The following is a 23,763-nucleotide window of genomic DNA, read 5'->3' on the forward strand; positions in this document are numbered from 1 at the left end:
TCATGCACTTAACAGCTGGCAAGGGCAACCACATTAGAATTAGCATGCTTGTCCGTAATAAGTCTCAATGCTCTATAAAGTGGGCAAAAAGAGGTTAAATGTGTTAATCAATTCAGCCGGGCTATTCATACAAGCTGATGTCACTGCTATCAGATGCAGAGATTGTAGTCTGTCAGAGAACAGCTATTCATCATTTGGGTGTCTTTATTGGATGATTATCTAACGCATGGTAGCAAAAGAGGAGGTGCACACAGGGCTCAAGAATCTATTTATAAATTAATTTGGGTGCATTTTTAACTAAGCACTACTGGCAACAGTTATAGCGAAGTTATTGTGAAGAAATGATAGTATGCAGCGCTTTGTTTCATCAGTCCAAATGCAGTTATTTTTATTGTTATTTATTCATTTGTCACTTCCAAAGGGGCAACCACACAGGAACTGGCTGGCAGTGGCAACCAGAGACAGTAGAAATGCATTGTGACCTATGGACAGCACTGAGCAACACAAAGTAAACTTTTCTTAACTTTGAGGTGAGAGATTGAAGCGACTACCAGTAAGAGAGCAGCATGAAGGATAATCTTAGTTGATATTTGAAAGGTGGTAAATAAATTAGAATGTTACCTAGGTAACCAGAGCCTGGTATATCTGCTAGCTATTAACCATCAGCTACAAAGTGATGATGAGTGAATTGCTTCCTCTTTGTGTGTGTGTGTGTGTGTGTGTGTGTGTGTGTGTGTGTGTGTGTGTGTGTGTGTGTGTGTGTGTGTGTGTGCGCGCATCTGTGTACCATGTTTACATATCTTTGTGGGGACCAAAAATTGGAATGTTACTATTTTACTAAATATCAGTAAGTAAAAAAACTAAGCAAGTCATTACACAATATATATTTAATATTTGATGACCACCTGTTAGTTATCTATCCATCCATCCATCTTCTTTGAGCATATTTTGTAAAAACAACCATGAAAATATTAAATAGCTAAAGGAGGTCAAATGGCATATTCTCCAAGATTTAAAACAACAGCGGTAAGTATTTCCTGAAACCATTCGGTTTTCATGGAATTTAACACAGGAAAATATGGGCCTGTTAAAATGTGATATTCATGATGATGATTTCTCACATATTTTGTTTATCCTCTTTCTGTCCTGCTCATTATCAACATCCCCCCACCCCTCCCCTCTTCCCTTCAGAGTTATCTCTTTTTCAGCACACATGTTGACAGAAGGACAGATAAAGTAGACCAGTGTTTCCCCTTTGCTAATAACTAAGCTGCTAACGATATATGTACATGTTTGTGTGTAGCAGGTAAGAAGATAATGTATAGATATGATCAGCAGAGAACAGTCAACCTGACTCTGCTTGAAATCTCTATTACTAAACTGAGAACACACACACACACAGAGTAAGAAAACTGCATTTATCACTCTAGGATCAATGCAACGATTGCTGTGTTGTTTAGTATTTGACGCTTCATTATTGCATTAACTTCAGATTTTATAGACAAGCCTGTGTGCTCCTTTCTCCTTTCTATTCATCTGACAGTATGTTTCTGAATGCAAAACCTGGTCAACTTTCCACAAAAGTTGCAAAGTTAAAAATACAAATTTATACTTGGGAAGGCTAATGCATTACTTTCAACAAAGAATAATAATGAACAGGCAAGTAATGATCAGGAACACATGACTATACTTCCTGTAGTCTGCAAATATCTTATATATGTCTTCATAACAGGACCCACTAGCCAAGAATCAGAATGGGGAAGAAAGGTGATTAAAGAGTTGTTTGTTTTTATTTTTATAAATTTGGCATAGGAATTTGTGCCAAATAGTCTGATTGAAACCAGCTGACTTATTGGGATTTTCCCACACAATCATCTCTAGGCTTTAGGGTGAATGCTCTAAAAATATCCATGAAGCATCAGTCCTCTGGGTAAAAATGCCTTGGTGATTTGAGAAATTAGAGAGACAGACTTCTTTGAGATGATAACAATGTAACAGTAATTCAAATAACGACACTACCAAAGTATGCAGAACAGCATCTCTGAAAGCAAAGAACATTGAACCTTGAAGCAAACAGGCTGCAGCAGCAGAAGACCACACTGGGGATCACTGCTCTCAGGTAAGAACAGGAAACTGAGGCTTTGATTTTCTTGCACTCACCAAAGTGGACAAAAGACAACTGGAAAAATGTTCAACATTCAGATGAGTCTTAATTCGAACGGTAAGTTCAAAACTGACTGCATATACAACATGAAAGCGTGGATCCATCCTGACTTTAGGCTGCTGGTATGGCATACATTGTCTTGGCATACTTTGGACACCTTAGTACCAACAGAGCATCCTTTAAATGCCACAGCCCACATGACCATGTCCATTTGTTTTATATATTACCCACTGATAACATACAAATCACCAAAATTACCCAAATAAATTATCCAAACAACGTTTGCTTTGTAGTTCTGTATAAATATGTGCTTTACCTTGAAAAGAGACCGACAGACATACTCATAAACCATATTCTTCAAGTTGGCTCCTAATGCCGCAATCCTGGCATCAGTATTCTCTTCTTCCTAAAATGTAAAACAAACAAACACACAGACATAAATGAGCTGAAGAAGAAGACACTGGACATTAAATAGGACAAATTCATGTTACAAAAGGATGTCGTGTCACAAAGTAAGTTTTTATTAATACCAAGCAGGAAAAGTGTCTGTAACTGTATTTCATAATAAATAACTGTGTCCTAGATGTACTACCAAAAGTAGAATAATTGACAACAGCATTTTTATTTTAGTGTGTTCTTTTTTTCTGTCATATCAGAGGAACCCAATTGTCTCAAGGCTATTCTGGAGTGCATGCGCATCAATTACACCATGATAATAACACATATAGAGAAAGACACAAAAGAAACAAATGGAAATAGTACAAATAAATAAATAATTTTAAAAAAATCCAGATGGACTTATTGTCTGCCTCATCTGTTTTTCTTTCCATGTATGTGTCCTTCTGCCTCTCCTATCTGAATCTCTGCTGTTTTAAACCTTTGCAAAAGCTAATCTAGGCTTCGTAACCTGCTTCCATTCAAGGTGTGTGTGACGTTTTTTTTTCTGTTATATAGTTATATTTGAATTCGTGGTCGTTTGAATTTGTGGTCGCCCCACAAATATTGATTTGTGGGGCGACCGTGGCTCAGGGGGTTGGGAAGCGTATCTGTAACTGGAAGGTCGCCGGTTCGATCCCCGGGCTCTCTGTCCTGGTTGTTGTGTCCTTGGGCAAGACACTTTACCCTACCGCCTACTGGTGTTGGCCAGAGGGGCCGATGGCGCGATATGGCAGCCTCGCTTCTGTCAGTCTGCCCCAGGGCAGCTGTGGCTACAACCGTAGCTTGCCTCCACCAGTGTGTGAATGTGAGAGTGAATGAATAATGGTATTGTAAAGTGCTTTGGGTGCCTTGAAAAGCGCTATATAAATCCAATCCATTATTATTATTATTATTATTAAAAAAACTCTTCTTTTTTTTTAAAATAAACAACACAAGTCTCTTCTGTTTCATTTCCACATGGGTATGCTTGTTAAAGTGAATCTATATATGTAGGCAAACAGAGAAGTGTGTATGTCAGCCATGAGAGGGCAAAATTCTCTTGTTAGATTTCAGAAGCCATCTGCACTTTGTGGCAAATTAAACTTGCTTATTCAACACACAAACCAATGGATGCAAAGATAGAGAGTCCATGAATCAGTGCACTAGTCTGACTATACTGCTGACTGTAAGACAACATACACACTCATACGTAGAAACATGTAAGATTAGTGACCAGCTGCTGCCTGGTGACATTCTTGGATGGCAACACTGGCTGTAACAACCCACACAGAATTTGGGAGAATTAGTGTTCAGTCTCTCAACCCATTCTGTGTGTGCCGGTGTGTATGTGTGGGCACATGCATGCGTGCACTCTGGTTATCAGACAGTGCTTAGGGCTCAGATGGGAAACAGCAGTGTGATACATGCACGATGTGCTCCAGCTGTACAGGTCAGACTGAAATACTCAGTTGCAGAAGAACACAAAAATGACTTTAAATGAAAAAAATAATCCTTCAAAAAATGTAACAAAGTAAATTAAGCTGAATTTATCAAAACTGAACTGAGCTAGACAAAATATTCTTAAACAACTACAGACACCATATATCTTTTGCAGTCTGCTTCAGTGTAAACATATTGTCTTGCACTCATGCTTGTACTGATGAGTAATAAATGTATTAAAAAAATAAGCAGTAGCAAAACTGCTTTCCTCTGTACATGCCAAAAATAGCAGTTCATATTATTGTGAATAAGTTTGCACAGCAGTTTTTTTTGATGTATGAAACACTGGGGGGTCTACCTATCAGATGAACAGTGGATGGATCCCAGAGTCCTCCAGTCTGATTGGTGCCTTTGGGCAAATTACTGAACCCCAAGTTGCCCTCTGATGTGTGTGAATACTACAAAGTGTAGATAAAAGCGCTGTATGAATGTGTGTGTGATTGGGTCAATGAGACTTGCAGTAAGAAAGTGCTTTGAGTGCTCAACTGCGTAGAAATGCGTTACATAAGTACCACTTTTTTTTTTTACCATCAACGTACAATGAGCTGTGATGGAAATTAAGAAAATTAGACTTTCCCGTATAGTCTCTTTCCCGATAACAGTTTGTAAATGAATTTCTATGTCACAGAACCAGCCTTTCCCAGAAGATCTGTAATGATGCGACTTTTTTTTTTTTCATCTTTGAGGGTGCGTGCCTGATCAGAACAATCAAAGAGTTGCTCTGCTCTTAGTGGTTGTTACGTCATTAGACTTGCCCAACAATGGCCTGGGCCACTTATGAGGCTGACAAGTTGAAAGGTACAAGGCCAACTGAAGAAAGAAGCAGAACTATCTGGTCAGAGCACACAATGCACTGAGCAGAACTGTTATTATATATTGGAAAAAAGTGAACAAGCTTTTTTGAAATTTGCTTCTACGTTTTTTCCCAGGCCACTTTGCTAATTTAGAGGTTTAGGCTATCGCTTGAACAGAGTTAGCATTGTGCATAGCTCTGCCCAATAGCTGTGTGCATATATATCTATTGTGTATGAGCAGTTGCCAGGCAACCACAGAGACCCTCTGTTAAAAAAACTTCTTAATTAGCAAGCAGTGTAGAGGGGGATTTTTTGTATGTTTTTTTTTTCTGCTGGACAGAGTCGGGCTAGGACAGTTTCCAGTCTCTATGTTAAGCTAAGCTGACGAGCTGTCGGTGATACTTTCATATTTAGTTGACAGAAAAGAGGAGGTGTCAACTTTCTCACTCAACTCTTTGCCAGAAATTAAATAAATGCATTATCCAAAATGTCCAAAGCTATTCTTTGAAGCTGAACTTTTTCTATTTCATCCATACACACATGGTCCATCCACACTGAATCTTCAACTACACTAAACTTGCTAAGCATCAATTAGCTGGTATATTAATAAAAAGGCACGGATTGTCCATATATCCAATAATACACAATGCCACGACAGAAAACACATGAACACACACTGAAAACAGTCAACTGTTATTTTAAACAGTTTAATTTTACGCCCTGATTGTGAGACTATTTGGAAGTGTGCGTATTAACCTTTTTTTAATCCGTTGAACAAATTTTTGTTTATTCACAAGGAGATGTTTTGTTGATGCTGATTTCACCTCAAGAGTTTATTAAACACAATTATTAAAAGTGTCTTAAAACATGAGTGAGTACTGTAAGAGCTGTGAGGAATTTCTTGCTGCATTGTATACATTTTATTCTGTATACATCTTTTTTATTTGTTGTATTGTATGTATGTATTATTTATGTATGGTGATCTGCTTGCATTTCTTTTACCACCAGTGTGGGACAGTACTCCAATTCCATTGTACTATTGTACAAAGTATGACTGTGCAGTAACAATAAAGGGTTAAAGTTAGAGCTAAAAGTATTTAGTTACCTTCTTGGCCTGAAGAGCTCTTTGGAAGAGGCGCAGAAAAGAGGCGAGGCTGAAGCGGTACATATTGTTGATCTTTGACAGGTCTGTGATAACAAAATACATCTTGCTAGCACTCTCTGCAAGAGGAAGGTAGGCATCCCGTTCCTAAAGTAAAAGCAAAGAAAAACAGAAAGAGAGAGAGAGAAAACAATGTCAAAAAGAAATAAGGGACAAAACAAGGAAACAGTGAAAGAAGGACCACATATGTTGTGGAGTTACAACAGATGGATGGATGAAGACAGAAAATTGGACTGATATGCAGAAAACATAACATGCGCGAAAAAGCAATTACAAGTGTTTATTTCAATCAAAATGGAAGAATAGAGGGATAAATTAGGATGGACTCAATGACTTGTAATGAGAAAGGAGTTGTGAGAGAGAACAGAGGTGCATGGGACCCGGGGAGAAATAATAAAATACACACACACATAAAAAATTTTAAAAAAGAGTAAAGTGCAAAATCAGTTCTGGTATAACACTGCACCCTAGAGGATGAGTATATAATGCATTTACAATGTGCCTACACTTTTACATATGTGCAGTCCGATGCCTGCAGCATTATATTGCACATTTTATTATATTTAATATACATTTGGCTTACTTGCTTAGGTACACATTCTGTGAAATTGACAGCATGTTACATCTACCTAAATATCTTGTTTTAATAATTAATTAGCAACTGTTTTACAGGGTCTCAAATCATTTATTGGAAAGTAGAACATACGTGGCAAAAAAAAAAAAAAAAAAAATTGAACTGTTGCTCTCAGCTAGCGAAGTTTTCAGGAGTCATCTGTCAAAGATTAGAAGTTACAGCCTTTTCGATTTTCACTTAAAGCCTTTTGAACTATGAAGAGTCAGAGTTTGCCTGACAAACATCAAGGTATGACATCCATGTAGAAGGCCAACATAACTGATACTGTTGATTCCCAAAGTGTTACTCCTTTTAAAACTGAACCCCAAAAATGTATTTAGTATATAGCATTTTCATGGGTTGTGTGTGTACCGCTGTTAAAGGTACCGCTGTTAAATCAAGTGTAAGTGTGTGTGTGTGTGTGTGTGTGTGTGGTTGAAATACCTGGTCCAAGGAGGCCTGCAGCCTATGTGATTCCAGTAGTGACTCCTGGATTAGGGCGCTGCTTGCTTTGGTCTGGTTTAGGCTGTCTATTAGCTCCCTGTTCTCCAGAATATTCCCCTGAGCTGTAGCCAAGGTCTGACAACCAAAAAAGGACAAGTTGCAAAAGATCAGCAGGAAATACGGAGAAATTTAAATTACGTAGAGAGAGCTCAATTGGATAAAATCTTTGATCTGATAAAAGTTGCAGGGAAAAAACAAGTTGTTTGCATCATGTGGGGTTTTTATTTATTTTGTTGTATTTAAGCATTCATTGGGTGCCAAGAGTCTTCCACTAAATCCTGTAGAATCTATTCTCTGAAACCAAGTGATAAAATGTATTCAAATAAATTCAAATACAATAGATGAGAAAGCAGCAGAGCATGGAAATGTCAAGTCAAATATGCTCCAATTCAAGAATAATTATATGTCTAGTGCCACTGAAGCACTGACATCTTGGTATCCGTGTGGGTGTGTGTGTGGGTGTGTGTGTGAACAGATTTCCCTTAGACAAAAAAAATGATCATTAGGGTGAATTCCACAATGTCCATCGCTGATGTGTGCACGTTTCTCTGACTGTGACTGTATACTGTATGCATGAAGCTTTCGTTCAGCTGTTGTATGAAAGTAAAGAAATGAAGGAATCTTCATTGGAATAAAGCACTTGGCCAGAAAGAATTTGATGTTTTGCTCTATATTGTCATTACAATATGTGTAAAATGACATGTCCACACAATGCTCACCCCTTCTTATGGCTACATCTTCTTAAACCAGCAGTCTTTATGGACACACATGGGACAGATTCAACAAGGTGCTGAAACCATTCATCTGAGATTTTGATCCATGTGACGTGACAGCATCAAACAGTTGCTGTAGATTTGATGGTTGCTCATTGAATCTCCTGTTCCACCACATCAACATGCTCTCTTGTAATGTGATCTGGTGACTGCGGAGGCCATTTCAGTACACTGTCATGTTCTAGAAACCAGGATTAGGTGATTTGAGCTTTGTGGTATCACCGTCTCTCTTTGGACCAAGAAAGTAAGTCAAATAGAAGCCTCTGTTTCAATGGAACCTTTCTCCAGAACTGCCGTGTTTCCTGCCTCAGAACAAAAGCCTTCAGGGCATCTGTGACAAAGGTCATCTGCACCCCACTCCAAACCTGGAGGCTGAATTGAATTGAATTGGAAACTGTATCCTCTGCTGAGGGTGGTTTGCACCCAAGGGTCGAAGACCTCCCAGACGTTGAAGTGTTGTGGAAGAAACATCAGGCATCAAAACATTGGCAGTCAGGCAGTTACAATGCCATGGATTAATTGAAGGCACGCACCGCAAATTGGCAAACTGTTGCCTGACTTTGTTCACCTGTGCACTATGCTCTAGTCTGCTGAGCATAGTGGGTCTGCTGGGCTGCAGGGTTGAACATCGGACCCTGAATTACAGGCAACATCCTAAGCATTTTCCTATGAGCCACAGAGAAGATGTACTAAGTAAGCTACACCTGTTGCCATGCCAAAGTAAAGGTAGACATCAGTCTGCCAAGCTCTTTGGTTATGAAAACAAAAGCTTGAAGCAAAGGTCACTCAAGCTCTGTGTCAAGACATCAGCCACAGCAGCGTGGAGAGTCTGGGACAGAGCTAAAACCACATGGGAAGAAGAGTTCCCAATATGCCCCATGTAAGTCGCTATAGTATAACTCGTGGTAAGGAGATCATCAGGGATTCTAACTTGTGGCCATAAGTAATGCTTATTGGGACTGAGGGCTTCATCTCGAGATATTATCAGTAGCAGCATGGCCTTGAGCAAGCTTGTGGTGTTGAGTAGGTAAAGGGGAGCTCCATGCAGACACCCCTGAAAAAGGCAAGTCAGCCTCAGTAAAGTATTGTCAAACCAGGCCAGCCTTGTGATCCTGTCAGTTAATGGCATACAGCTGGAGTTGATGCAAACATCATCTGTCAGAGCCTGCCTGAGATATTCAATGCCAACACACAGTGGACATCTGTCATGGCCATCCTCCTGGCTTAGAGGGACCAAACATGCCTGCAGGATACAGTACCTGTGCCAATTTCAATAAATGGTGTTAGCAGTGAGGCACAAATCTAACACAAGCAGCAGGTATAATGCTGCCAAATTAGCAATGTTGAAGAAGAGCGATGAGCATTCAGCCTCTAGTTCAGATGTACCGGTAGTAGTTATTTGAGTTACTGTTGCTTTTATGTCAACTCAAAGCAGACTGCCCATTCTCCTCAATGGATATTTTCAGTTTTTTAAACTATGATGGGATGATGATGATGATGATAGAAGGTTTGTTTTCTGTTTTTAGTCTTTATGCAGTTCAAGTAGTTGGACAGAAGAAGGTTTGAATGGGCTTTGGCTGTAGCTATTTAAATTATCTGTGTTGAGAACAAAATGAACACACTGTGTTGTCAGTAATTGTTGTGTTCATATTTGTCTGCAATGACCAGAATACAGAATAACTGGCCCAGTTACTGATGATTAAGATATCACTAGTTACAGAGGCTAAATCATCAGAAAGCAGCCCCTCCAGTGGATACATTGTATCCAAAGTTTTCCATTTGGTCAGTCAATTTTCACAGATTCATTGAACTAAACTTCAGTACTCAGCAATAACAGCTTCTGGTTATGATGAAGTGCTCCATCAGACATATGCGTCAGCGTTCAGGGGAGGGAAACTGATCGCGACAGCAGCAACTCCTCCTGCTCAGTCTGTACACACCGTTCTATTTTGTCTACCATACCCTCCTCAGGCTTAGTCCTCATCAGTGGGTGGGAGCAAAAACAAGATCTGCAGTGCAGAGAAAACTGAGCATTCACACTGGAAGAAAATGAGGTTTCACCAACATGAAATCATCATCTCCACATTCAGGTCCGCAGGTATTTGGGCTCTGACATAATTCCGAATTTGCTTCTGCACACCGCCAAAGCAGATTTGGTGCGAAGTAATCAACACATGATTTGAATGTAGACTTTTATCTTCTATTCAGGTGATTTTTTTTTTCAAATATTACTTCTTTTTTTAGGCAATATTAAATGGCCAAACTAAAATAAATTATAAACATCAGAACAGCTAGGAGGATGTTTTTGCCAACATCCAAATACTATGAACTCAACAATATATAGCTTTGTACTCCATTATGTACAGGGTGGACCATTTATATGGATACACCGTAATAACATGGGAATGGTTGGTGATATTAAAGTCCTGTTTGTGGCACATTAGTTCATGTGAGGGGGCAAACTCCTCAAGATGGGTGGTGACCATGGTGGCCATTTAGAAGTCGGCCATCTTGGATACAACTTTTGTTTTTTCAATAGGAAGAGGGCCATGTGACACATCAAACTTATTGGTAATGTCACAAGAAAAACAATTGTGTGCTTGGTTTCACCGTAACTTTATTCTTTCATGAGTTATTGACAAGTTTCTCTTTGTTCACAGCCATTGACATGTCGACGAGGTTAAGACGTGAGGAGCGGATCAAAGCAAGAGCCCACAGCGTGGCACTCGCCGCATGTCACTGGAGAGTGAAATTAGTCGAACCTTCGGCGGATATTAGCTACTCACAAATGGCACCCTTACAAACTCCAGCTACTGCAGCATCTCAATGAGGATGACCCAGATCGGCACACAGAATTTGCAGAATGGGCAAAACAAAAATTGGAACAGGACCCTCAGTTCACGCAGAAGATTTTGTTCAGTGATGAGGCAAACTTTTATGTGAATGGTGAAGTTAACAAACAAAACCACCGCTATTGGTCTGACACTAACCCACATTGGATGGATCCCTCCAAGACTGTTGGAACAACAAAAGTGATGGTTTGGTGTGGTATATGGGGTACAACGATAGTGGGTCCATTCTTCATCAATGGAAACCTCAAGGCCACTGGGTATTTGAAATTGCTACATGATGATGTTTCCCTCTTTGTGCACTGAAGCTGGCACATTCCCTGAGTTTTTCCAGCAAGATGGTGCACCACCACATTATAGGTGCCAGGTCCGAGCATTCCTAGATGAACAGTTTCCTGGAAAGTGGATTGGTCGTTGTGGGCCAGTTGAATGAGTCTCTTGGTGAAAAGGCAACACAGAGGTATCGAAACACGGGGGCAAAAATGCTCTGGCCACCATCACAGCTGTCGTGGACGCCAGGGGTACCGCCTCCGGCCACCTGGTCGTGCGTGAAACCCTGTGACTGCGGCAAGGGACCAACCAGGTCAACATGAACGTGATCGAAATGCCTATCAGGGACACGGAAAGGTTCGAGGGGTGCCTGCGTGTACCGGTGGATTTTTGAGCGTTGGCATGGGATACAAGCCGCCGCCCATTCTTTCACCGTTTTGCGAAGGTCCGGCCAAACAAACCTGGCGCTGACCAGCTTGACCGAGGCCCGGACGCCGGGATGAGAGAGGGCATGCACCGAGTCAAAAACACGACAACGCCATGAAAGGGGAACCACCGGGCAGGGGCGACTGGTGGAAACGTCGCAAAGCAGGTGTGGACTGCCGTCCCACACAGGGGTGTCCTCCAGCTCGAGGCCCATTTTTGTTGACGGAAGGGCAAGGACTTCCGGGTCAGCACGTTGCTCAGTGGCCATGGCAGCTTAGTCCACGCCGACATACACCGGAGAAACCAACACGCGTGAGAGACAGTCAGCGATGTGATTGGACTTACCAGCCACATGCTGAATGTCTGTGGTAAACTCTGAAATGGCCGCCAACTGCCGATGCTGGCGTGCGCTCCACGGGTCAAAGACCTTGGACATGGCAAACGTCAAAGGTTTGTGGTCAACGTATGCAGTAAAGTTGCGACCCTCGAGAAAAAAACGAAAATGTCATGTCGCGAGGTGCAGGGCAAGCAACTCCCTGTCGAAAACACTGTACTTGCGTTTGGCATCCCGGAGCGTACGACTGAAAAAGGCGAGCGGTTGCCAGAGACCTGAAACCCGCTGTTTCAACACGACACCCACTGGCACGTCGGACGCGTCGGTGGTCAACGCGATCTCCGCCGACGGAAACAGGTGGGCCAGAAGGGCGGCGTCAGCCAGTCAACGGGGTCTTTGTCTGTTTTACCTTTTAAGGCAGCATAGAGTGGCTGTAGCAGGTGAGCAGCTCGGGGGAGAAAGCGGTTGTAAAAATTTATCATCTCCAAGAACTCCTGCAACGCTTTAACCGACGTGGGACGCGGAAAAGCCGAAACGGCCTGGACTCTGTCGGGCAACGGAACCACACCTTCAGCGGAAATGCGGTGCCCGAGGAAATCCAGAACAGGCAACCCAAACTGGCACTTGGAAGGGTTGATGATCAGGCCGTGCGCTGCCAAACGCTGGAAAACCTGGCACAGATGGGACTCGTGCTGGCTCGCTGAGCAGCTGGCCACCAATATATCATCCAGGTAAACAAAAACGAACGGCAGCCGGCGCAAAACGGAGTCCATCAGCCGCTGAAAGGTCTGGGCGGCACCTTTCAGGCCAAACAGCATGCGCAAAAACTCGAACAAGTCGAAGGGGGTAATGACAGCGGTTTTAGGAATGTCTTCGGCACGCATGGGAACCTGGTGATACCCCTGCACCAAGTCAATTTTAGAAAAAATCCGGCGAGATTGGCCGAAAAATCCTGAATGTGGGGGGTGAGATGAGAGATGAGATAGCCTTTATTTGTCAGTTGCAGGTCTTTTGCCCACAACCGAGATGACAGAACTTGCCGACCGTACATACAATACACAAACATCACATTGGGGAGACAGGTCAGGCTAGGTAGCGAGGAAAAAAAAAAAACATCGAAATGTGTAACACAGAAGGATAATACAGGAATGCACAGATATCAACACACCATAGCACAATAAACACAGACAGCAACATGGGAAAGAGTTCCAGTGTGTACATCTGATCTGGGACCGCTGCAATCTTTCGACTGCGCCTCCAACTGACCCGATGTTCCAAAACGCTGATGGTAGAAACAGATGCTCTTTCCGTGGTGCCGGCGTGTAGCAATCCCTGCCGTCAGCAGGGGGCGGATGCTCTGGAGGAGGCAGGTGGAGGCGTAGAAGGTGACTGAGCCTCCACGTGCACAAACCACGACGGGGGAATGTGGAGCCAAAAGTCCGGCAGTTTCAGCGCCACAGCTGCAACCGGAGGCGGAGGACCGGCGACCGCTGATGCATCCAAAGTGGAGTCTGTGTTAGGGCTGGGCGATATGACCCAAAATTCATATCTCGATATTTTTTACCTGGACGGCGATATAAGATATATATCTCGATATTTTTTAAGCCATTTTAAGCCATAAAGTAAGAACAAAAAGAGAGTTCTTAGTCAAAGCTGTGTCCCAGATGTCACACAGGCACTTTTATTAACATAGAGCATAGAAGTTGGGAACCATAAAATTTACTCAAAAATAAATTATGAGCATTTATTAAATAATAATGGTCCATAAATAAAAGAAAACAATGTTGTTTTTGTGCATAACAAAAAGCTCACAATTGTGCAGTCAAAATGTAAACTAAAAGACGCAGAGCATAGTAACAAAGACAGATTTCACAGCTGCTTTGTTCCCAACTTCTACTGTGTGACTGACAGCATTGAGTTTGAAATCCTCTTCATAACCACGTCTCTTAACAGGTGCCATTTATGGTCCTTATACACAGTAGGGTAATATTACGTTGAAGCACAGTAGTATCACTCCGCGAGGCTCCTCGGTCGCCGTAATGCTCTGACAATCCATCAACCGGTGCAGCACCGTAGCTTACCAAAGTCGTACTAAAACATTTTTTGACAGATTGCTGAGCGCCGTGTACCACATTAAATCGGTTCGCGGCCATCAAGCACAACCAGAATTCATACATAAGGCGCGCTGTCAACTTTTGAGAAAATGAAAGGATTTTAGGCTGTGCAGCGCCTCTGGGCTGCATGGCGTTAGCGTGGTTAGCTCGTTAGCGTGGTTAGCTAGCTAACACGTTGACGGCGTCCAGCCCCACGCACGGGGCGATGCGCAGTAACTCGTTAACGGAGATTTGCCGTGTCCATCTTGTCACTTCCTGCAGGTGAAGCGATGGGGGAGGAGGGGGAGTTGTGTTCAGTGAAGGAGAGGCGAGGCCGAGTAATGTTGCGTAAAGACAAAAGTGGACGAAAGAGAGGCAAACTTGTGGCTCCACAAGTATAGTTATAACGTAACATAGACTATATCGATATAAAGGATATTGTCACATCTTATATCTCGTATAAAAATATATCGATATTTTTTAAAAACTCGATATATCGCTCAGCTCTAGTCTGTGTTATCTTCGGCCCGTAGCATGCTCGAGTCAGGGGTCACCAGTGTGGAGGTAAGCATGGACGACACAGAGCTCTCAGTTCTCACTCCTTCTTTATTCCTTTATTCCTCCAACTCCAACCCCCGACGCATGTGGCAAGGACTCCAGACCATTACAGACTACAGGACCACCAAACCCTCCCCCGCATCCTCTGATGTCTCCTTCCTCAACGAGCTCAACAACTTTTATGCTCGTTTTGAGCGAGGGAATCCAACAACCACAACCAAAACAGACATGACGCCAGACCACCAACCTCTGACTCTCTCCCCCACCGATGTAGGAGCGGTGCTGAGCAGGATCAATGTCCACAAGGCTGCAGGTCCTGATGGCATCCCCGGGCGTGTTCTCAGAGCGTGTTCTGGGGAGCTTGCAGGAGTGCTCACAGAAATATTCAACCTGTCCTTGGCCCACGCTGTGGTACCGGCCTGCTTCAAATCCACCTCCATCGTCCTGATACCCAAAAACTCCAACCCATCAAGCCTCAATGACTACCGCCCAGTAGCACTCACCCCCATCATCACTAAGTGCTTAGAGCAGCTGGTCCTAGCACACTTCAAATCCTGTCTCCCCCCCCACCCTGGACCCCCACCAATTCGCATACTGCCAGAACAGGAGCACAGAGGATGCAGTCTCCATCGCACTGCACTCTGTCCTCTCACACCTGGACAACAACAACACATATGCCAGAATGCTGTTTATAGACTTCAGTTCAGCGTTCAATACAATCCACCCCTCACAACTCATCAGGAAACTGACAGACCTGGGCATCAGTTCCCTCATCTGCAAATGGTTACTGGACTTCCTGACTAACCGCCCCCAACATGTCCGGCTGGATAACCGCTGCTCATCTACAATTACAATGAACACCGGTGTACCACAAGGCTGTGTGATGAGCCCCTTCCTCTACTCCCTCTTCACCCACGACTGCCGGACCGGAAGGCGTTGCAGAGGGTCGTGAAAACTGCCCAGCGCATCGCCGGAGCACCACTTCCTGCCATAAAAGACATCTACAGGAAGCGGTGCCTGAAAAGGGCTGGGAAAATCATCAAAGACCCCAGTCACCCATCACATAGACTCTTCACCCTCCTGCCCTCTGGGAGGCGCTACAGGAGCCTCCGGACTAAGACCACCAGGTACCGGAACAGCTTCTTCCCCACAGCTGTTAGACTCCTGAACTCTGCCTCCTGACATCTGACCCACATTAAACTCATGGACTGGACATACACACACCCACAACCACCTACACACACAATGGACAACCGTACCCTCAAACACACAATACTAACATGGACTGAACCACCACTCACAACCACTAGCACTTTATATACCTCTGTAGAAATTATCCACATATCTCACTTATCTTAACTGCACTACTGTATAGCTCTGTGTAAATAATCATTCTGTACATACGATAATTTTTAATCCTACAACTGTTTATAACTGGCATAGTTCACATTTCTGTATAACTGTATATCTCAGATTTCTGTATAGTTTTTTTATTTCATATTTATATCCTGTTCATAGCCTGTACATAGCTTGTACTCACTACAGCCTGTACATACTTATAGTTATAGTATAAGTACAAGTAACAAGTATGTTATATTCATAACATACTTCATACCGTGTACATTATAATATACCATAATAGACCCATTTCTGTAACATACTTACATATCTATATTATTGCTAATATATATTGTAATATATCTATATCACTAAAGCACTTCTGGATGGATGCAAACTGCATTTCGTTACCCTGTACCTGTGCATGTGCAATGACAATAAAGTTGAATTCTATTCTATTCTATTCTATTCTAAGATGGCCGATTTCTAAATGGCCACCATGGTCACCACCCATCTTGAGGAGTTTGCCCCCTCACATAATATGCTGCAAACAGGACTTTAATATCACCAACCATTCCCATGTTATTACGGTGTATCCATATAAATGGCCCATCCTGTAGAAGAATCCTTGTCTATATTTCCCTCACAGTATATGTTAGCATGAGTACCTCCAATAATGATTCTTCCAGCTGAGCCAGCTGTATCTTCTTGTCTTCCTCTTGTTGTAGTAGCCTTGTTTTCTCAGTCTCCAGCTCTGGCTTTTCTTGCTGGATGGTCAAGGCTAGCAACTAACATACAGACACACAAATAAAGAGCCAGTGGGCACACTGTGTGGCCACATCAAGTATATATCCCATGTATTTGTGTTATTAACTTTAAAGTTATTATTGGACATGATTATGCTCAATAGGTACATTTTAAATTACTGGCATTGTACATTTTATATGCATTTGTATTTGTGTGCTGGTTGAATGGGTTACCTGTCCCCGCAAGCCTGCCCTGGTTGTTGTGAAGTTGACCTCAGTAACCACTGAGACGGCATCAGGAGGGATGAAGGGACTGGGATTCCGTGTTGCCAGGAAGAGACGGAAGTCCTCATTGTAATCAATAACCTTGTCTCCTATCTGGACCACATATCTAGGACCTGCACATGTGCAAATGTGTCTCTTAACAAGGTACCTTGTATCACATCAACTTTTAACTTTATCCTACCTTCCGTCCTTTTACTTTTCTCCCTCTACTTTCTTCCCCTTCTGTCGTCTAGATGTCCGCAGTGCAGAACTGTCAATTTTTTGTCTCAGCACTTTTTTTCTTTCTTGTTCAACACTACTTTTAAGTGGATAACTTGCCCTTTCGCATACTGTCTCTGCCCCCGCTCTTTCCAATTCTGCTTCAAATAGTGAACCGCCTCTCCCTGGATGATTCAGAGCCTTATGAATCACACATCATTTTTACAGGTATGTTTTCAACCTCTGTTTTTTATATATGTGATTGGAATGCAATTACCTAAACTAAAGTATTACTGGCTATAGAAGACACTTCAAAACCAGACGTCTATGAATACACGCTGTATTTGGGGGCTTTTTTTTGTCCAATTTTGTAAGACAATTTCAAAGAGTATTCATCCATAAAATGGAATGACCAAAGGACTGCACTGCATGTTTTTTTCTATGGACAATTTTAATATCCAACAGCTGCAAAGTATTTGAGCTGTCTGAAATATTACGTGGATAAAATAACTACCATTTTGAGATTTTGAGACTATTAATTGGTGATATTTTTACTACATAGAATTCATTAGGCTTAAACTGAAGAAAATGGGTGGATGGACGGATTTTAATAACATATTATGTACATACAGGCTAGTCTTTGTGTAAAATAAGAGATATTTATGTCTAGTGCATGCATGTTTCTCATGTGTGAGATTTGCATAAACCTGTGGACACTAAATGAGACAACACCAGGGTTCTACAGCATCTTATTCTCATGCATACAGAAAAAACCCTCAAAACTGAAAAGTCTAATGTGCTCTTTCTCTTTGCTGTTTCTCTTGCCTTTCTAAAAAGGCAAGGAACAAAGACTAGGTAATTCAAGGAAAATCAACGAGTGAGCTCCTACTGAGAAACTACCACACTTTACCTGAAAGGTCCATTTCTGTGATTGTACAAATAATGAGAAGTGACACACGGAAAGCAATTACTTCTTATGTACCACAGTGTGATAATGCAGCAAACCTGTTTTCTTTTTTCACTTATTGTTATTTATCCACCGTCTCCTTCGTTCACACTTTTCTTTTTCATTTGTAATGCTCACCCACAGTATGTTCATTAATTCTTTCAAATATAACTAACACTCAAAATAATGGACATGGTACAAAGTTTCACAGGCGTTTGTTGAGAAAAAAAGTAAGTCAGGAGCAAGTTATTAATAAGTTATTAATATCACTGACATTAAGACTCACTATCAAAATGTAAGGCTTGAGACACTAATTTGAATCTATTGGCTTTCAATCATTATCTACAGTTTGGTAAAAAATAAAGTACACACTCTTTAAATTCTAAGGTTTTATGTATCGGGACATAGTAAAAACAATCTGATCCTTAGCAGGTTTTACAACTGGCAACATACAAATTTAAACAAACTACAACTGCTTCCACAGGAATTGAAAGCGTGAGTACCGACCACTTTAATCAAATTCCCTTGATTAGCTGATCATCAGCAAGTGTGAGCATCTCTATAAAAGCTGAAGCTCTGGCACTTTGCAGGTCTGGTGAATTCAGGTCTGTTAACACAATGGCAGGAGTAAATCTTCAGCAATGGTCTTAGAGAAGCAACAGCTGCTGTGCAATAATGTGGGAAGGGTTATTCTTGTGATTTCTTTAAGTTTTCAACATGATCGCACACTGCTTCAACAATGTTGAGGTTTGGGCCCTGGTGAAGCTAGTCCACGACTGGTAGTGATCCACTCTGTGTTTTTGTATCCAGGGGGATCAAGATCTGACGAAACTTTTCTATGCTTGTAAATCCATCAGCTTTGATAAGATCCACAACACCACTGGCTGAAATTCAGCCCCAAACCATGACAGAGCCTCCACCGTGTTTTATAGAGCTGCTACCACTGATTTCTGTCCAGCTCTTGAGTAATTCAGCATAGCTCATCCTTTTCTCCCCTTTTGCCTTCCTTGAGAATGGCTTCTTAATTGCCACTGTTCCAATGAGACCATTTCTGCTGATGCTTCAGTGAACAGTAGATGAATTGAGTGAAGGGCCAGATGCATCTCTGAGGTCCTGTGTCAGGTCTTTGCTGAATACTTTTTTCTATTTCTTGATGACATGACTTTATGATACTGCTCATCTGCTGTAGGCTGTTTTTTTTTAAGCCTGCCACTTCATCTTTTGTGATCATCTTTGTAGTTTCCTCAAATTGTTTAAGATATATGCCAAGTTTTCAGCAAATAGCTCTTCAATAATCACCTTTTTAGCAGAAAAATATTATTTTTTATGCCTGCAAAACTATTTTATCTTTTCCATTTTTCATAGATTAATTTCATAAAGACAGACATAGACATTTCATAAAGAAATGTAAACAAATTATGTGTTTTTGCATCAGGCTTCTAATTGGTTCTTTATCAAGTCATCTGTAAACGATTCACAGGTCAGTGTTAAGCAACCGAACAACAATGGTAAGATAGAAGGCCTAAAAATGAGTGGAAAAAAACATGTCCAAAACTAAAACACTGAAGACCAATTCAAACATATTAGAAGTCTGGCAACTTTGAAGTAAATTATAGAGAAATGAGGGGTGCTTCTGCATTTTGGCTGAGTTCTTTTAACTTTCCTTTTACTGTGACTGTATTGTGGAAAGGTCTTGTCTGAATATAAAATAAAACATGAATAGTCAATGTTTAACCATTTGATTTACTTAATATTTTACAGAGTAAGGCTTTTGAGAGTGAGAAGAAGTACTGTGATGGCCCAATGCACTAGTCAGGATTGGTTAATTAAACTTTGAGGCAATATCCCTCAGAATGGGATTTCACTACGCTGCAGAAAAGTAGCCCCTGGATAGAGGTGAGTAGTCAGCAACCTGAGGTTGCTTAAGCCTCTGAATTATGCCCAAAAGAGTTCTTCAGCCCAACTTTGTATGAAATTGGTGTTTGTGCTTGTGAGAATGTGTGAGTACCCTGTGCTATTAGGTCTCTCCTCAGCAGCGGATAGAGCACAGGTTCAACTCCATCCATCTCTTGGATGATAAGGGTTTTTCCAAATCTGACTGCCAGCTCTAGGGATGTCATGAAGTTATTATCCTATAGAGAGAAGGCACACAGACACACAGTACTAAGAGATTACATTAAATTCTAGAGGTGGATGGTAACACAGTTCTCTCCTGTATCTGGTGGATGGAAGAGTAATTATAGTTGTAGTACGATTGCGATTAAAAAAAGAAAAAAAAGAAAATAATTTACAGTTGGAAGGTGAATAAATCTTATATTTTCTTTCTAAACAAAGCATTTACATCTAGAGTGTCTAGAGAGTTTTAACAAGTTATTAAGCAAAAATCAAACAATTTACATACATATACAAAAAATAAATAATTACATGAGTGTTTTCAGTGTACCTGATGACACTAATGCAGTAATTAATATGTAACAGTTAAGTGATAAGTAATGGACACCAGTGTTAATTAATGTGATCATCATAATTTCTTGCTAAAATCATTACCTGGACCAATCAAAGTATGGTTAAGGCTTGCTTCTAAATGATTAAGATATTCTAGTAGAGTAGAGAAACTTGGATTCATTAGACAAGAAGAAACTGATCAGTCAAGAATGGAAAACTTAGAAAAAGAAGAAAAAATGGGTTAGAATGAGGGTTAACTGATTTAAACAAAGCACATCACCAGTGTGTGCACAGGATTTTGCAAAATCTAACAGATTAATGACCCTCCATTCCACGACACATGTTACTGATTGTGTGTTGTTACCTGCTGGTTGATAACCTCTAGTCTGTGCTGTTTGAGATGTGTACATAGCCACTCTGTAGCTCGGGATGATGGGTCGATCAGGAATGGACACGCAACACTCTGAGTCAGAAATGAGGAGAAAGCAGGACATTTCAGCTGAAGTTGTTTTAGGATAGTTTTACTTATAAAGCACACAACTCACCTAGAAGAATTATGTGCACTGCATGTGTGTATGCATATGGTTTAACCCCGTAACAGTGCTATCATACTTACCATTCAATACCACCTTCCTATATCAGGCACAGGAGTCTTTCTCTCGCCGTCTTTCTCACTCTCTCACATACACACCAATGATTACAGTTTGTTTATACAGTGAAAGCTGAAACCAGTGTTTTTGAAACCTCTAACAGGATAGGGTCCACTGTTCTTGTACCAGCTGAAGTGTGCAGCAATATAAAAAGACCTCTAATGCCTTTAGAAAAAAAAATGGTTGTGAATGCTCATGAGCCTGACAAATCAGTTGTGAGGCAAATCATCTACAAGTCTTGTACATGGAACCACTGACAATTTGCCCACAAGTAGTTACGGCACATTCAGCGAGAGAGCAGACCATTTGATGTCTCCAAGAACCCCCAAAATTTAACATGATCTATGTCATTTTTGCGAGAGTGTATGCGTACACATACTCCCTAGACACTTTATTGGGTACACCTATCCATCTGCTCCTTAATGCAAATTTCTAACCACATGGCACAAACTCAATGTGCCATGTCAGAAAGGTCAAATAATCTCAAACTGTCTCATTGTTATGTTTCTTGAACATAACAATGAGTTCACATGACTGAAATGGACTCCACAGTCACCATCCCAGTCCAATAGTGCACGTCTGGGATGTGCGAGATCTATGCCACGAAGAATTAAGACAGTTCTGAAGGCAAAAGGTGTCCAACCTGGTACTCTCTAGGTGTACCTAATAAAGTGACAGCACATCTCTTTCTCACTAGTTTCAAGGCAAACACAAAAGCAAAAGAGAAACAGAGAGACAAAGAAACACTAAATAAATAAACTACCCATGTAGGAAACAGCTAAGAGGATGAATGATGGACTTCTTACCTTCAACTTGAGTGCATTGATCTGGTGGTGGCGATGATAAAAACAACACACAAACACGATACAACCAAATGGAGCACAGACGTATGGCAACAAGGACACAACTTTCGGTACAGCTAGACTTGTTTTATCATGTTAATGCTGGGTCTGTATTGTACTCTGATCTCTTTTTAAATAAATATTTTATACAGTGATGTGAAATAAGCAAGCCAATGCATAAATAGTATTAATAACATCCTTATATAAAGTAGGCAAAAAGAGACTGAAATTAGTGTTTATATTTAGTAAATCCCTGTGTCATGTTGTAGATGCAGATTTGAAATATTAGTCTAACCTGCAGTATAACCAGTGCATTCTCCATTGAGAGATCATCTGATGGCAGCCCTTGACTCTTCCAGATCAACTGTTCACTCTCCGAGCACAGGAATGATCGCAAGTCAAACTCTGAAACAAGCAACAAAAAGGCTTGTGTCTTTATTTGTATTTATTGTCACCATACCTCAGTTTAAATATCACTGAGATAAAAATTAGTGCTTTTCGTGTACAATTTCAATACATGCATATTAACGTAAGAGGAGATCAGTTACTGGGGTATTGATTATTGATGTAGTATCATATCATTAAAAAACACAATTAAAGTTACAAAACAGGATTATCAAGTACTGTGATGCTTTCTGAGCCTGGGATTAAAACATAACATCATTATAAATCGCAAAATTACCATTTATTTAGTTAAATGGCAAACAAGCTCTTCGAGAAGACCCTGAAGCTGTAACGTCTGTATGTTCCATGTTGTAACAGTAGAGTCCGTTATGTTGTGTGTGGGCAGCGGTGTCTGAGTAGGCTGCTTGGGACAGGACTTGGCATATGCTGTTGCTAGTGTGGTAAAAGAACAAGTGATATATTTACTCTGTAGTCCAGAGTGAGCCATCCACGAGTCCAGACACTGTCGTCTACGGTCTTCAGAAGCTGCAGACAGGTAGGTGATGAAGGCTGCCGCAAGCAAGGCTCTAACAGGGAGCGTATCCAACTCATTCTTTATCTCTGACATCTAGGACAAAATACAGGTAGGTGAACAAAGTATAAAAACTAATCACATTAGAGTGACGGGCAGTATCGGGAGTGGCGCAAGGAGAGAACTGAAGTTGGTACATTGCTCATATGATGCTAATATGGCCCAGTGCAAAACATGTTTGGTTTTTGTTTGGGTTTTTTTCCTAATGACGCTTTAATACTAAACACAGACATAAATACCAAATGACCACATAAAATGTTTAACTAGACGAAAAAATGCCAACCCACAAGTGCAGGACCTGGAACACACTTGCTGTTCTGCACCAATTTTACTGACACAGCTGTAAAGACTTCCAGGTTCATCAGGATTCCTTTGAGGTATTTTAATAGCATGTCAGGGGAACACGGGCACTCCCGCACATCTCTGTAAAATACTTAAACATCAGGCTTAATTGCTAACCCTTTTCCCCACTTATATCCACATCTGAGGTTGCAAGTTTTCATGACCTTGAGATCTCTAGTCTACTGCATTAATACATCCTACTTAAAAACTTGCATCTGTTTCACTTACACTGTAGCTGTGTACACCTGACTCATTGGTTTTCCCTTCCTGAGAAACACTAAAACAGCTTAGAAGTATTGATGTATAGTGACCTACAGCTACTGTACAGCGTTGAAGTGAGTGTATGTGTGTACACGTGAGAGTATATGGTAATACGTGAGTGGAGAGCAAACTGGCTCTCTGGTGTAGTCCTTGAGGGAGGCGGTGGGACTGAGGGTGTGTGTACGAGTGAGCGTGTCAGGAAGAGATTGAGTGTTTTAATTAAGGTGCAGACAGATGCTGTGGAGAGGAGTAAAAACAGCCAGAAGGGACCCAAGAC

General features: G+C 41.3%; 1 protein-coding gene across 5 annotated transcripts in view; it reads right to left on the reverse strand.

Moving 5' to 3' along the window:
• Window positions 1–23,763, reverse strand: part of dync2h1 (dynein cytoplasmic 2 heavy chain 1) — a 119,678-nt gene that overhangs the window by 43,226 nt on the left and 52,689 nt on the right. For 4 of the 5 annotated variants that reach the window (XM_085183854.1, XM_085183855.1, XM_085183852.1 and 1 more), the window contains exons 67-76: window positions 22,778–22,919; window positions 22,203–22,312; window positions 21,872–21,892; window positions 20,780–20,878; window positions 19,979–20,102; window positions 16,776–16,939; window positions 16,464–16,583; window positions 7,095–7,229; window positions 5,981–6,124; window positions 2,481–2,570 (exon numbers count right to left, since the gene is read on the reverse strand). In XM_085183854.1, the coding sequence (XP_085039980.1) occupies window positions 2,481–2,570; window positions 5,981–6,124; window positions 7,095–7,229; window positions 16,464–16,583; window positions 16,776–16,939; window positions 19,979–20,102; window positions 20,780–20,878; window positions 21,872–21,892; window positions 22,203–22,312; window positions 22,778–22,919 (1,149 nt within the window). The remainder of the gene's footprint in view (window positions 1–2,480; window positions 2,571–5,980; window positions 6,125–7,094; window positions 7,230–16,463; window positions 16,584–16,775; window positions 16,940–19,978; window positions 20,103–20,779; window positions 20,879–21,871; window positions 21,893–22,202; window positions 22,313–22,777; window positions 22,920–23,763) is intronic. The other variant, XM_085183856.1, reaches the window with a different exon arrangement.

The sequence above is a fragment of the Neolamprologus multifasciatus genome, chromosome 14 (genome assembly GCF_963576455.1).
Source record: "Neolamprologus multifasciatus chromosome 14, fNeoMul1.2, whole genome shotgun sequence".
Taxonomy (NCBI): domain Eukaryota; kingdom Metazoa; phylum Chordata; class Actinopteri; order Cichliformes; family Cichlidae; genus Neolamprologus; species Neolamprologus multifasciatus.